At 35.6% G+C, this 16,232-nt stretch overlaps 1 protein-coding gene across 7 annotated transcripts in view; it reads right to left on the reverse strand.

The window, feature by feature from the left end:
• LOC136031042 (putative leucine-rich repeat-containing protein DDB_G0290503) overlaps window positions 1–16,232 on the reverse strand; it is a 424,748-nt gene that overhangs the window by 305,233 nt on the left and 103,283 nt on the right. For 5 of the 7 annotated variants that reach the window (XM_065710237.1, XM_065710236.1, XM_065710240.1 and 2 more), the window contains one exon: window positions 13,735–13,827. The exons of the other annotated variants lie outside the window; for them this stretch is intronic. In XM_065710237.1, coding sequence (XP_065566309.1) covers window positions 13,735–13,827 — 93 coding nt within the window. The remainder of the gene's footprint in view (window positions 1–13,734; window positions 13,828–16,232) is intronic. 7 annotated transcript variants of the gene reach the window in all.

Here is a 16,232-nt window from a genome sequence, read left to right on the forward strand (position 1 = left end):
TAATATGGCGCGTAACGACTTACGCGCGCGGGGGGGCTTGGGGGGCGCGAAGTGCCCCCACCAACTAGGTGTTAGGGTGGCACGAAGCACCACCCCAACAGCTAGTATATATATATATATATATATATATATATATATATATATATATATATATATATATATATATATATATATATATATATATATATCAAAAATTTTACATTTCAAGCTTGAATAATTTAGCTGAGCACAAAGACTTAAAGGGAGAAACACTCTTAACTTCTTGCACTTGACTATAAAGTAGGTCTATTTATATTTCAACTTGTATAAACAAAAGATTTCGTTATATATTGTGTACTTTTCGTTTATCGCGCTTCTACCAACTAGGTGTTGCTGCGGCGCAAAAAATAAGAAAAAAACTAAAAAAGAGCTATACATGACGTCATATTCAATATGACGTAAAAAAACATAAAAATAATAAAAAAAAATAAAAAAAAGAACTAAAAAAGGGGAAAACTGGAAAAAAATCCATAAATGACGTCATTTTCGAAACGCGAAACCAGGCTTGCGGCTGATAGAGATAGTAAAAAAGAAGGCATTTCGCTGTATTACAAAAGCAATGCGTGTATAATTATCCCAAAATGTAACCAAAAAGGGAACACCAGGAGGAAACACCAGAGCAACGCAAAACCAGGCTTGCGGCTCAAAGAGAAAGGGCCAGATTAGGAATGTCCAATTTACGTCATCAATTTGATCCAAAAATGACATAGCGTTGCCGGGACCCAGCACTATCTGCGGTTAGAACACAAGGGACAACGAGAATCCATATATAGAAGCCTGCAGCGTGCTATGCTGGGGCCCGGCGGCGAAGCCGCCGGGACCCACCTAGTAATAAATAAAATAACACACGACGTATAAATTTAAGTGTCTATCTGTCTGTTCAGTGACTGAACAGACAGTAGTAATTTTCTGTAAATAATTCTGAAGCTACAAGAATACAAATATATCAAAAAAATGTATGTTAGCTAGGGAAGCCAATTGAGGACAAAACCCCAAAAAATAAACAAAAAGAGAAATAATCAAACGAGAAATGTGAAAACTTATGCAGAATAATTTTGGAACTCTGAAAATGGAACTGGGCTATAAAATGAAAAAAGTAATAATAAAAAAAGGCCACGATATACAAACAAACATACGTAGATACATACTAATAGCTACTTCTAGCAACGCAAAATGAACTAAGGTACAAGGCAAATTATGTTTCTGGAAGAAATAAGAGGGGTCTCTCACTTTCTAAAAGTATGTACACCAGGTGGCGCGCACGAAGCGTGGAAAAGTTTAGCATGCGTGTCACACATAGCTTTACAGTGGTGAAAGTATGCCACGAAGATCAAAATAAGTGACTTTCCAAGATGTACATAATGTGACGGAGTCAGAGAACATGAAAAGTCATATGTCTTAAAAAAAAAAAAAATGTTGGATCAACAGACATAAACTCCATTTTTTTAGGACCAAGACAACTACGAGAAGATAGTGATGGGTTTCTGTAAGCTTTCAAAAGTACAATTTCAAAGTTGAGTTTGCGAAAAACCAGAGCTACAAACCAATAGCTCTAATATTCGACGATTGAGGATATTGCAAAGAGAGAGAAACACAAACCAGAGTTCTATTGTTTTGACGTTGACAACTGATTTTGAAACATAAGCTACGAAGATAGAGTTTGAGACTTCGGTCTAGTTGTACTGAAGAAGGTGCGTTTGCCATGTTTGATTAATAATATTCATTAAAAATATGCGAGTTTTTTTATATTAAAATCAACAAACATCTACTTTGGGTATTTATAATCATTGGTTACGACAATTTTTTTTTATTCTTCTTTCTCGAAGGCTTAAAAAGTCTAATTCAGCTTTTTTGTGAGAATAATAAAAATCTTATCCAGAAAAAATTCCCAAAACTTATAGAGAAGGCCGTATTAAGAATAGTTGTTCTGAGGATGGGGGGTTACAAAAGGCAGCAAAAGTGTGTTTAAATGCACTTTTGGTACGTTTTTTGAATCAGACAAAGATTCTTCGGTTGTTTTTTTTTTGGGGGGGGGGTCAAATCCTTTAACACCTTCCCTGGATACGGCCTTGCTTATAGAGCTATGTCAGTTCTGACCGTGAAAATCCGCAAATTTGGAGATTTATATTATTCTTTTAAGTTAGCACATTAACCCAAGCTTCAAAATAATTCGCTGTCACATATTATTAATTAAACAAACGAGACAAAAATTATACTAATTAGCAACCGTAGAAAAAAGACTTTTCAACCAGAAACATGAGCTAAGCTTAAATGAGTATTTTAAAATAAGTATTGTTAAAAATATTTTGACAGAGATCCTTAATTAGATTCGTTGTTGATAAGTTGTAACAGTCTTTCCAAATACGAAGCCTTGCAGATATTTCAGGGCAGCTTGTATATTCCAGGTATATTCAAAAGCAAGGGCGGATCTAAATTTTAATCTTTCGGGGAGGGAATGTGACAAGGGCGCCAATAATTGACAAAATTGACAAGTTTATTTAAAAAAAAGGAATGAGAGCACCAGAAAAATCTTGGTGCGACCAGGGTCCCTCCACCCCCCGGGTTCACCAGTGTTCAAAAGAAAGTGGGGGGGGGGGGGTAGTTAGCTATTTAACTAACAACAGGGGCACGATTCTTACCATGGATGTAAAAATAATAAGATAAAAACATTTAAACATAGTTGTCAGCTGTCACAAGAAAATCATCATTCTTGGATTTTATTATATTAAATTTTTTATTTCTGACCTGCTAATTTTTATCTGTTAGCCTACTGATATGTAAAATAGTCGAATCTTTGGCAACGAAATTAGGTTAGAATGCTAATTAATATTAGTTTAGGACGAAGGGGCAATTGTTAATTAAACAAAATACACTACACTCTTTAAGATTTCACAAAACCGGTTTCATAGCCACAAAGACAAGTGACGGGTGACATAATGCATTGGACATATATAATTTTGGCTATATATTTGCACATTAGGGTGGTAAGGGGGGAGGGGGTAGAGTATAACCGTTCTGCATACAAAATGTGTTAGCAACAATTATTCTGCATATTATGGAGTAAGAATTGTTTTCTAACTTAAAGCAGTCGAAATACTTTACCCCCACCCCCTAACGTGCAACTATATAGCCCAAATTATGTAAGTTCAGTGTATTCTGTCACCCGTCGCTTGTCTTTGTGGCTATGAAACACGGTTTTCTTAGATCTTACAGAGCGTAATTCTTGAGTGTGTTCCGTTAATTAACAAGGACCGACGAAAGATCTTAAAACTGGCTATGCAACAAAGATTAAATGGCGCGTCTACAGTTTAAATTGTTCTTTAAAATTTAAGGTCAGACTAATGAAAAGGAAATCCGGTTTCTAAAAAGTACTGTCACTGGCTTTCTGGGACTTGAAACTGATATCAAAGCTTAAATGTTTGAAAAGAATTCAATGACGCTTGGTTTGCCTTAAGTCCTTAGGAAATTGTCCAGTGTTTGATGTAAGCTCCAGTTACAGATTGCCACCCTTTGTGACTTTCAGCTATTTCTAGTTGTATCTTGTCAAACATCTAGTCATTTTTTATCAATAACTTTTTTTTTTAGAATCGCAAGAATACAGCGAAAATTAAATGAAATTTTTCACAGTGTGATGCTCAATGAAACTCTGGATGTGGCAGACATGGTCACAATTAAGAATTGCCCTTGGCCTGGGGCGTCACTAGCCTTTCACCTTTAGGGGGAAGCGGTCCAAAATATGCCAACGGATTCGGGTAGGTGCCGACGACAACCGAGTTTCGTTGCTTCGTTGTTTAGGTGTTAAAATAATATTTAGCGGCGGAAAACTGTCATATATTGTAGAGAAAAACTCGAGTATAAAAGCGAAGGAAGACAAATAAAATAAGTAAACTTTAAGGCTGCATAGATTTTCAACTTTCCACTTTTCTACAAGTAGGTTGAGGTCAAGTCGATAGTTTCCCATAGTTAACATCAATCTGTTCTTGACGATTTTCATATCGCTAAATATTCGTTCACCTTCGGCCTATGTCACTGCAATAGTTTTTGCAAAAGTGAATGCTCTGAAATCTAAAGGTAACCCTCGTCTGTTCTTTTTCGCTAGAAAGAACAACTCGGCAAACTTAATGATACTTCCAGTGCTTTTATAAATCTCTGCAATAAGAACGATAATGTTCCCTCTGTGGGCGAGGCAGATTAGGTATTGAATATTTCTTCCTAACGTCTTGGAAATGCGAACTTATGTTTCATCGAAGCGCCCACCCATGTTACTTGCAAATTCGTAGCATTGAAATGCCAGTTTTTCTTCATTGATACGAGCCTTTCGCAAAACTCGTAAAAAATTTTCTGCTATATCAGTTCCTTTCTTTGACTAAGAATCTACAATGACGATTAAACGCTCTTTAACGGCTCCCTCTCTATCAATGTACCTTACACCTACAACTAAACACTCTTCATGACTGGCAGCGGATATTTCTTCTACGAAGATGCCGAAAAAGTCAGCTTCATTAAATTCTGCTACAATTTCGGAACTATCTCTTTTCGAACAATCACAATTAATTTATTTTGGCTACTACCAGACAGATAGCTGGTGACACTCGGCTTCATCTGGTTTTTCATTCGATGGTCCATTTTGATGTTCTGTCTCGAAAGAAGATTGGCTAGCTCAACGTTATTTTCCAAGTCATGACTCTTCCCTATGCATAGAGTGGTGGTAATATCTAGCAACATGAATATAATGCGACGCCCACTTCCCCTTTCTTTTTTTAACTTTTAATCTTTCATTAGTTTCTCCAAGTTAACTAAGCTTGGCAATGATTTATCTCTCTCTGTGAAACAAATAAGGCCCTCTACAGAAGCTTTGTGAACACTTGATTGGAAGTGAGTGATAAGCATTTCAGCCTTGGTGCCCTTGCTCCGCATTCTGTGCCAGTTTCTACTTTCTGTTATAAATAAAGAATCTTTGTTTCTGTATTCGCGGCCAGGCCCAGTTGGAAACAGGTAAAGCAGTAGGCTAAATCTTTTTCGAGACTATACTCTAGATACGGGTACTCATTGTACCAGTTTCTAACAAACCGCAACTGGTGTTTGGAACTCTGAAATTGGATTTCCTCGTTTTATGGAGAATCAATTTTTGGCTGAAATGGTCCTAGTTTGTTAAGCTTCAGCTTTTCTGAGTTAGAATTTTTTTTTCTTGAGCCCAGAATTTTCTTCGACTCTTACGATTCTAGCTTGCTGTAAACTTTCGGCTTCGGATTTTACTCCTTCCATTCTTGAAAATTTCTGAGAAATGAATTTCTCTGACTACCTAATAAGCCTAGTTTCATATTCGCTTATTGGTCGCCCTATATCTTGCGCTTTTATTGCGGAGTCTAAACCTTTAGTGACGGAATCCAACTTAACTTCAAGGGTCAGTTTTTTTGCTACCTCGGTACAGTCAATAATGTAAGAAAGAATAGCGAAGATATTGCTGATTCCTACCGTTTCTTCGTGATCAAATTCCGAACAGCGAACTTCTTCCAATGTTTTTTTTTCTTTCACCAGATTCCACTGAGTCAGACCTGAGAGGGTAAGTAGCTTCCATTTTTTTAGCCGCATCTCCTTCTATTCAGACTCCGATATTTGTCAAGGATGGACCAGGACGAACTTCCTCAAGTGATGTCTGAAATGTTACTTCGATTTGACCCCACTTGTTTGTCTGTATTTATTTCACTCATTCGAAAAATTGAAAAGGTCGAAACAAGTTCAAAAACTTTTATAAGGAAACCTGGCCATAGTTCTAAATAAGCTTAGTATAACCTCGTAACAGTATGGGCTCATAAATTAGCAAAATATGTCAGCTATTTCCAATATTTTGAAAAGAAACAAAAATATTTCCCAAAAAGTTTTTCATCAGCAGGACCACTAAAATTGTCCCGGCTAACCTACGCGTTGAAAAATATCAAGTTTTGCAAGACCCCACCCGACAAGTTGTTTTATAGGTGGCAAATAGGTTTCACCCATCTTCGCACAGATGAAGCAGTCAATTTCGTCGTCTTTGCCCGACAGAAGTCTTTTATGAAACAATAATGGACTGACAAAATGTTAAGTTTCTGATGACTTCGCGCAGATGAAGCAGTAAATTTTGTTGTTCTTCGCCCGACAAGTCTTTTATGACATTACGTTTGACTGACAAAATACCGAGTTTTGTAGGGCTCCCCTCGACTAGTCGTTTTTTAGGAGGCCAATAGGTTTCTATAGACTTCGTGCACGTGCAGTAGTAAGTTTCGTAGGGCTTCTCCCGACGAAACCCCTTTCAGAAGCTTCACTTTGCGCCAAAAGAGAGCGACTTCTGTCAGAGTTCACTCGAAAAGTCCTTTCTGATGGCTTTTAGGGGGAGAACCCCCCCCCCAGAGGCTCCCCTGCCCTTGACTATAATAACAATGGAACAAGATGTGAAGATTGCGTTGATTTTTTTAGACCTGCATGAATTATGTTACTCAGAGAACAATAGTAACTATAAACGATCATTAAAGGGAAACGCTTGGAAACGTGTTGGAGATTGTTCTATCTCTTAGATGAGACTTAGTAAATGGTACAGGGATAGTTAATGATGGATGAGCTACGAAGGTCCCAGAATAATGTATTGCTGTAAAAAAGGTTTGAAAGGTAAGAAAGTTTATCCTTCATTACCCATGTTTCGATCATGATTATGTCAAAATCTTCTTTTGTCTAGAGTGTTAGAAACTCCATCAGGATAATACAAAAATATCGCTTTTTTTTAGCTTCTATCAAGTGCAATTATGTGCTAAATCCATATATATATAAAAATAAGTTGTCTGTGTGTGGATCTGTGGATCAGGTGACGTCATGTTTGTCCGCATATGACGTCTGAATTATTTCACACTAATACAAAAGAAGAAAAAAACTAAAAAAGGTAAAAACTACAAAAAAAACTAAAAAGAAAAAAAAATTAAAAAACTAAAAAAAACTAAAAAAAGGTAAAAATCTAATAACTAAAAAAAAACTGAAAAAAATAAAAAAAGGCAAAAACTACAAAAAAAATAAAAACTAATAAAAAAACTAAAAAAGCTAAAAAAGCTAAAAAACTAAAAAAAAACTAAAAAAAAACTAAAAAAAGGTAAAAAACTAAAAAAAACTAAAAACTAAAAAAGAAAAAAACTAAAAAAAAGGAAAAAACTGAAAAATAAAAGAGAAAAAGAAAACTAAAAAAATATGAATAAATATATATAAAAATAAGTTATTTGTGGGTTATGTCTGTCTGTCTGTCTGTCGAGTGACGTCGTGTTTGTCCGCATATGACGTCTGAATTATTTCACACTAATACAAAAGAAGAAAAAAAACTAAAAAAGGTAAAAACTACAAAAAAAACTAAAAAGAAAAAAAAATAAAAAAGCTAAAAAACTAAAAAAACTAAAAAAAGGTAAAAAACTAAAAACTAAAAAAAACTGAAAAAACTAAAAAAAGGCAGAAACTAAAAAAAAACTAAACACTAATAAAAAAACTAAAAAAGCTAAAAAACTAAAAAAACTAAAAAAAACTAAAAAAAGGTAAAAAACAAAAAAAAACTAAAAACTAAAAAAGAAAAAACTAAAAAAAAAGGAAAAACTGAAAAATAAGAGAAAAAGAAAACTAAAAAAATATTAATAAATATAAAAAATATAAATATAAATATAATATAAATTAGCAATCAACAAAGCACCGAGACACAAATGACGACCGGGACACAGGGAGTATAAATGACGACCAGGACATAAGTAAAAAAAAAAACTAAAAAAACTAAAAAAATGGTAAAAACTACAAAAAAACTAAAAACTAATAAAAAAAACTAAAAAATCTAAAAATCTAAATAAACTAAAAAAGAAAAAAAAGAAAAAAGGAAAAAAATAAAGGAGAAAAACAAAACTAAAAAACGAATGTATATACAGACCGGGACACCGGGATACAAATGACGACCGGGACACAGGGAATATAAATGACGACCGGGACACAGGGACACAACTACAATGGGGACGCCGGGGGGCACAGGGGGATATAAATGACGACCGGGACACCGGGACACAAGGAATATAAATGACGCCCGGGACACTCAAAGAGAAATCACAGACTGGAACACCGGGACACAAATGACGACCGGGACACAGGGAATATAAATGACGACCGGGACACAGGGACATAACTACAAAGGGGACGCCGGGGTGCACAGGGGGATATATAAATGACGATGGCGACTCAGGGAATGGTCGATTAGCAATCGCCATCAACAAAGCTCAAGGGCAATCATTAGAATCATGAGGTATAGATCTGAATACGGATTGTTTTCCCATGGACCATTATATGTTGCATGTTCAAGAGTCGGTAAACCTGACAATCTATTTATATGCACAGACAATGGGACAGCAAAGAATGTTGTATATTCGCAAGTTTTACGTAGTTAAAAACATACATATATATATATATATATATATATATATATATATATATATATATATATATATATATATATATATATATATCTATATTCACAGGTGGGACATAGGGACACAACTACAATGGCGCGTAACTAATATGGCGCGTAACGACTTACGCGCGCGGGGGGGCTTGGGGGGGGCGAAGCGCCCCCACCAACTAGGTGTTGGCTCCCTAAAATTGCAAATTGTCGACGGTGGGACAAAATACACGACTGCAGCAAAACTAAAACCATTACTGACTGCTCTTTCATCGCTTTGATCTGATAGTAATAGCTTATTCTTTTAGTGGCACAATTAGACTGATTTTAACCACTCAGTACGCTATTTCAAAAGAAAAGATTAGACCCTATGTCTACGGCAATCCACGTTAAGGACCTTCATACCCAGCTGCGGGTTAAGCATTGGGAAGGGAAAAGGGAGTTTAGAGAAACATTTTACAAGGCAACTAAAGTAGCAACTGAGCTAGGTTTAGAAATATCAGTCCAAAGAATAGCTCTCAGTTTTTAGACGAATTCACAAGAAGGAACTTTTTTGCGCTTTGTCCATCTCCTGCAAAGTCGATCATTATTGTCTGTATTTTCAAAAATAGTGGTGATCCCTACCCCCTTGAAAGAGCCCTACGAATATTTTTTGTGATTCCTCCTTAATTCAGCACCAAATCACTCAAACAGCCGAATTTTATGTGGAAAAGCAGCCGAATATATGGAAAACAATGTCCTCTGAAGACAACTAGAGCTTAATTGAAGCTCAAGCAAAAAGTACACAGTGCAAAGCAGCAGTATCAGCGAGACATCCTAAAAAACTAAGGAAAATTCTATATGTCCTTTTAAATATGAAAATTTTCCAGCAAAATTAGAATTCAGAAATGGACGGAACACTCTAAAATGCACCAGATCAGGAATAAGATTCAATGCAGCAACAACAAAACAGACTTTTGCATGCAAACTAATGAGATCAGCGCAGTTTAAGTTCCGATCTCCTCCAACTATTCCCTCGACCAGGAGTACTAGGCGTGGTACGGGACATATTATTCGAGGCGTCCCGTGTTTTCCCCTTTTAGACAGCCGAGATGAAGAGGCAGTTGAGATAAAAAAAAAAAGCACATTCACCGAAAGATAGCTCTCAAAAGAGACACTGGAGAAGCTTTTCAAAGTCCCATTTATGGTGAAATTATCAATTCTGATCGTTTTGCAAATATCCACAAAATTATGTTGTGCAATCAAATAGAATCTCTGATAATTATCTACCTGGAAAGCGATTAGCCTTTAAGAGTGCTTTGCGTAAGAAGAAATTGAGAAATCCCATTAGACTTGTGTTTTTAATTCAGTTACCCTTTCACCGTTGCTCAGAAAGGGTTATCCTATTTTAGTTTTGTGTTTTTTTTTATATATATATTTTTATCAGTTTTATTGTGCACTGAGGACGGTCAAGCGGAGCTCTTGACCGAAATATTTGCATAATTTACAATTTTTTTACTGGCGGTTTATTTTCGTTGTTTTCTTTCTTTTTTCACGATTTTATGTTTTATTCTAGGTACCCAGTTGAAGGTACTTGACTCTAGCCAAGCAATTTGCACCACATAAACTTAAACCAGTGACCCTTCGCTTGTGATCGTGAGCTCAGCGTCCTAACCATTCAGTCAGGACGGATGTTCTGTTTACACGCTGAGTCAGTCTGCTAATATACACTGCAAAGTTTCTAAGAGACTGCTAGTAACGGTAGTTTAAAATTAAATTCCGATTCCAACAGAATGGTGCAATGTTCCACGGTTCAGTTCTAAATTTAACAAAACTACTACAAGGACCAAGTCACCATTCTGAAAACTGTGAGCATCCAATATCCAAGACATTGGCTTCTCAAACGTTTTGTTCAGGACCCAACATGCAGACCTCATTCCAGTTTGGAAATATAGATAAACTGAAAGAAAAACGAAAATTCTTTTGACTGAAAACGAATTTTCTATTTTTGAACATTTTTGGCCTTCTGAGATTAGAGCCTGATCAATATCTATGAGAGGCAAAAAGAAAAGAATTTCTTGATGTCTAGTCATCAGGATATCCAACAGAAAAGGTGGCCAAGATTTACCTAATCTTTCTAAAAATTAAGAGTAGTTGTCCTGATCGCACTTTTTGGGAGGTTCACATTTGATCCAACCTCTATGGTGGAGGGGTAGTGGGTACCCAAATATTGTCATCAAAGTAACCAATTAAAAACAAAATCAGATCTCATTCAAGCTTGTAGGAAGCATCTATGAGTTACAATTGGCACTGTGGGGTCTCTGAATTTAATCCTTCCGCTCCGCAGGGGAAGGGGGTATCCAATTTCCAGTCTGAATGAAGGGGTTATCCGATCTCAACTAGATCTGGTTCTACATAAGGGTATGCATCTTAGCAGTGCGTTATGGACATATAATACTCAGCTCTTTCTGATGTGGGGGGGGCTAAATTTTAACATCAGGAAAGTTACCGGGAGTCGATGTTGAATCTTAACGGAAATTGGGAGGGTGAGTAAGAGCTAGTGTAAAAGTTAATCTTTTGGGGGATTAGGATCGAACCTTCGCCGGGGATAAAAAAGAAGGGGTCCTTAAATTGTTGTCATTGATTTATTTAGCAGAAGAAGTTATTTAGATGACAAAAAAATTTGGACAACAGTAATAGAAAGTGTCCTAGTTTTGCCTTTCAGGAATTTCTGCCCATTCTGACCTGAGGGAGACAGTTTCACCCTGTTATCACGATACGTACCAAAACTGCTTGTCAAATTTCAATCGATTTTGATGTGATGGAGGAGTTATTTCCTTGTTCATCTTTTTGGAAGTTCGTACCCGATCCGAATTGTGTGCGTGTGTGGGTGTGTGTGTGGTGGGGGGGGGCGAGAATTCTTGTTGTCTTGACAACAGCTAGAGATTGAAGAATCTGAATCAAACATGGTGGGAATCTGAAGGAAGTATTCTAGCCATATTTGAGACATTTTGTCCCTGAGGACAGGGGTTCGAGTCTTGGTACCACTGATTATTTGGTTTGAACGGGGGTCAATGACGTTATTCTGTAGGATCAGTCAGAATTGATTCAGCTATAAAAGGGTACTAGGAGAAACCTGTGGAAGGTTAACAGGAAGGGTGTGAAAAAGCACAGAATGGCTGGCACCCAACCCCCCCCCCCCCCATTGCACTTCACGGCTGAAGGACCATGAAATGGTGATCAGCACAGCCAGTAGGGTTTATAAAATCCAAATTCATATTCTTTACCCTTTTTTAGACCTTTTATTCTAACTGTGCCTATTGGGAATCCATACCTGATCAAATCTCTAAATTTTTGTCATCAGGACATTTACTCGAAACCGTTGTAAGATCTTAACAAACTAAGTGAGAAGAAAACCTATCTCAGCCATGTGCTTTGGAGATTAGGACCCAATCGAAACTCAAAGGGAGGGGAACGTGACTAGCTAAATACATGCCATCGAAACAACAGCGAAAAGTTTGGTCAGAAACAGTTTATAAAAATATATATCTGCTATTTCTGCCTTTTTAAATTCAGGAAACGATTCAACCTATGTGGAGAATGGGAGCAAACCTTGCCTCTTGTTGTCAAGAAAGCCTTTAGAAGAGGCGGTCAGACCTCAACCCAACTCAATGAAGATCAAGAACTAGAGTAATTATCTTGCTTTGTAGGACTCCTGGCACTTTTCTATACTTTATAAGTTGTATTTTTTAATTATTCCGTAGATGTACCGATAGCTTTGCTTGAAAATAACGAGTGAGATCGCAAGAGTGAGTATCCTAGCTGGGCTCTTTCGTGCCTGGACGAGATCCGTCCCTTTCGGAGTTCAAATGGTAAATACTTGTCATCAAAGCATCTATGATTTGAGATTCAGATCTTACGATCTTGAGATACATGCATCACTAACTTCTAAGTTCAGAAATTTTTAGAAATACGTACAAACATACATTTATGTAAATGCACCACGATACAAGACATGCTGCGTGTTTATTCGCAAAATTTGGGGCGGTTTAAATTACTGACCTAGAAATAAGCTGAACTTACCAATCGATGCTTTTTTATGCCTTTTCTGAATTTAATATTTGCTTTACTCGGAAAATCAATTTTAAGCCGATTACGGATCCTCAAAGATGATACCCTTTTCTCTTTTGGCTATATAAAATGACTAAAAAAGAAATACAATTGTTACTATATTATATGCATATTAATTGCATTTAACACATTTCAATTGTAGCTCCACTATACTTTACACCCCCCTCCCTCGTGCAAATGTATAGCCCAAATTACATATTTCCTATGTATTTTCTGGTTCTCGATTTCTTCATAGTCGATTCAGTTTACGGGTAAACCTGTTTAGACACGAGTGATGGTAACAGCGGTATATAAGCGATATCTATAATAAGAGAAAAAAGTTGTCATACTTTGATTGTCCGTAAAGAGCTCAAAATTGAATTTCCGAGTAAAGCAATTATTACATTCCGAAAGAGCATGAAAAAAGGCATCGAGTGGCATGTTCCTTATTCCTAAGTCAGTAGCAGAAAATGCCCTAAATTTACCGTTTTTCTATATACCTCAAAGAGCTCTTACTTTCAGTTGTTGTTTTATAGGTACAAGCCTGTTATATTGATGAATAGGAAAGATTACTTTTTGTGACTGACCGTTATTTATAAATATTTTTTTTTTCACAGGACCTGATTGACTTTATTTTTTTCTACTTCGTGCAAAAGAAAACGAACAAGAAGAGTGAAAAAAAAAGAAAAAAATATGATTGATTATTGTAAAAGAGAGAGCAAAGAAAAATCTTTGGAACACTGAAATACATTTACAATACAAAAAAGACGCGGGAGATAGGGTTATACTAAAAATGAGCAAAAGTTATTGTCTTGATACATGTTCTGAAAAGTTGAAAGGTTTCTTTCCAACTTTTTTTTTCACTTTTTAAACCTTAATTCTCTCTTTACTTTAAGTGTGAACTTTTTAGATTAAAAAAGCTACTTCAGCTCAGGCTTTAGGTAGGATTTGAATAATATGCATTAAATAAATTACTACCGTAAATAGACATCATATGTTCATCTGACGAAAAAGTCCGCTCTAAAGCCCTGAAAAATAGGACGAACTTTTTTTGCAGGCTTTTGGGATACTCTCTCGGGAAATTTAGTGGCAGCCATGGTTCACAAACATATAGAAGGTTACAACTTCAGACAAAGGACACATTATCTTTCCGTGCTAGTTACCTGAACCTGACGAATATCAAGTTTGAGGATTTCATTTTCTTTCTCCAGCTGTGATATTTGACGATTTTTTTCTTCGAGTTCAGCCCACACGCGCTACATAGTTAAAAAAGCGTGAATGAACAAAAAGGCAAGTAATATGGAACAACTTTAGATCCATGCAATAAACCTAAGAGTAAGGAAAATTAAGGAAACGTAGATTATTGATAAGTACATATACGTAGGGTTTTATACTATGAGAATGCCTTTTATGATATTGATTAGATTTGTCCAGACACTGAGCTGTCCAACATCATTGGCTGTTTCAAACCATCTCTTTTAATTGTAATTTTTATGCTTTATTTTTTTGTAACATAAAAATGAGGGTGATCCTGCCCCAAAAACAATCAAATCCACATATGCAGCCTGTTCAATGATTCTTACAGTTCTCATTGCTTAAATTTTTCAGTTTATGTTAGACTATTTCTTCTTAAAGAAAAATTTGACTAGTCCCTTATCAATTTTAAGAATTTTGCTTGGGAGTCGAAAAAATTTCAAGTAAAATGTTTTTACCCTTTAAGGGAAACCTTTAAGTATTTCTTCATAGTGGCAAAGCACTTAAAGCGCTAAGGAAAATGAAATAGATATTTGATTGTTTGAACTGGTTAAGCTGTCATTACACAGCAATACATATTTAAAATTAGGAAGAATCGAGAACTGAATTAAAAAAAAAAAAAAAAAAAAAAAAAAAACCACCGGTGCCGTTACGCAGTTTTTAGTAGTAGCGGGTGCCAAATTTAAAAGCAAGAAACGTGGGTAAAGATCAGCAAAAAAATAAGCTAAAAACAAATGGTTTCGTTTATGCATTTTCAAGGTTCAGCGTGACAACACAGAAGAAAATATAATATTGCCCCCAAAAATTCAATTAATTTTGAAACGAAAAACCCATGAAATCATGATTTAAGGGTGTGAATAGGCCTGAGATGGGTCCAAGGGGAAAAATATTCTCATCCTAATGTCTTTGGTACTTTCAAGGGTTTATTCGAAATGCTATGAGTCGGAACTTTTCATAAAAGACTACGAAAGAGGTAGCACTACATGTTAAGGGGCCTATCAAACTATAAAAATAGTTACCCAAAAGTTTATAAACACCCTGACAATCAAATGAATAGTAAGATAAATACAAGTTTAGAGCCAAATCGAGTTGCTGCAACTCACGTTTTTCAAAAAACTGAAAAAGTTTAATGAAAACGGATCAAATAAAGGTGTTAATAAAGAGTAAGATTTATTTTTTCTGCTTGTGATGGAAGTCAGGTAACCTGGTTTTAATTAGACACTGTATAGACATGACATTAAATAACCATTCATTTTCCATCTTTTCGTCAGAGTTCACGAACATAATTAAGATTCATAGATTTAAATACACTTCACCGTCTCTCATTAGCGGGGTCTGGGCTTCGGTTTTCTGGCACGGAAGGGTTTTGGATATGGATGAAACAACTATTTTGTAAATCAATATTCCTAAGCTTAGGAGCTACACACCTATCCCCCCAAAAATACCCTTAAATTGCCTGGCCCTTTTTCCTACAACCCATCTTGCAATGGTATCATTGTCTTTTTACGCGTCGAAGCACCGTTAAAGGGAATGTAGCTGATATGTCACCTTAACAAAATGCGTCCCAGCCACTTGACGAAAAAAAAAAAAAAAAAAAAAAAAAAAAAAAAAAAAAAAAAAAAAAAAAAAGAAAAAAAAAAAACCAACTACGATCACCAATTTTTCGAGTTTGGCTCAGAAGTTTTCAAATTTAAAACAAAGACTTGAATAAAACAAGTCATATAATAAAAAAATATTTAGTGTTTTAATCATTTGATATAATAAAAGACGGAAGCAGGCCCAACTAAACTCCACCCTTGAGCCTACTACAATGTACAGAGAAAAGAGGGCCTTACAACGAATTTATATTAAATTCCGTAAACCAGAGACAGAATCTAGATATTCCATTGCATGTATATGTTCTTTAAGGTAAAAATTGTTCATATCTTTATAGTCCAACCATGGTACAGCCAGTAACAGTCTAGGGACTTATAAACTGTGCGAAAAGGTATACAAAAATTAGAATTGCAATAATTTTTCTTAAGTTACTGCGTTAATGTAATTTCCGAAAAACTTGTAAAGAAAATTACAGCAAACACTCATAATAAATGTTAATCTATTCACAAGAAAAGGGTGAAACTGTTATAATTTAAAAAAAAGCGCACTCATAGACAATAATGACAAGTAAGCACTGTATTATATGTATATAGAATAATGCTTCATAAACTTAAAACTATTAAGTTTATTTCTATTTGCCAACAAAATAATACCGACAATGTCGGCAAAATTTGCCAACAAAATACACTGTACACGTCAAATAAATTTGATAGAGCTTATTCAGGGATTTTAAAAATTTGAAACATAAGCAATGCCAAAGAATCACGCCAAAGAATCAGCGAATTAAAATAACAAAAACATATCTCAATAT

Source organism: Artemia franciscana, chromosome 9 (assembly GCF_032884065.1).
Source record: "Artemia franciscana chromosome 9, ASM3288406v1, whole genome shotgun sequence".
Classification (NCBI taxonomy): Eukaryota; Metazoa; Arthropoda; class Branchiopoda; order Anostraca; family Artemiidae; genus Artemia; species Artemia franciscana.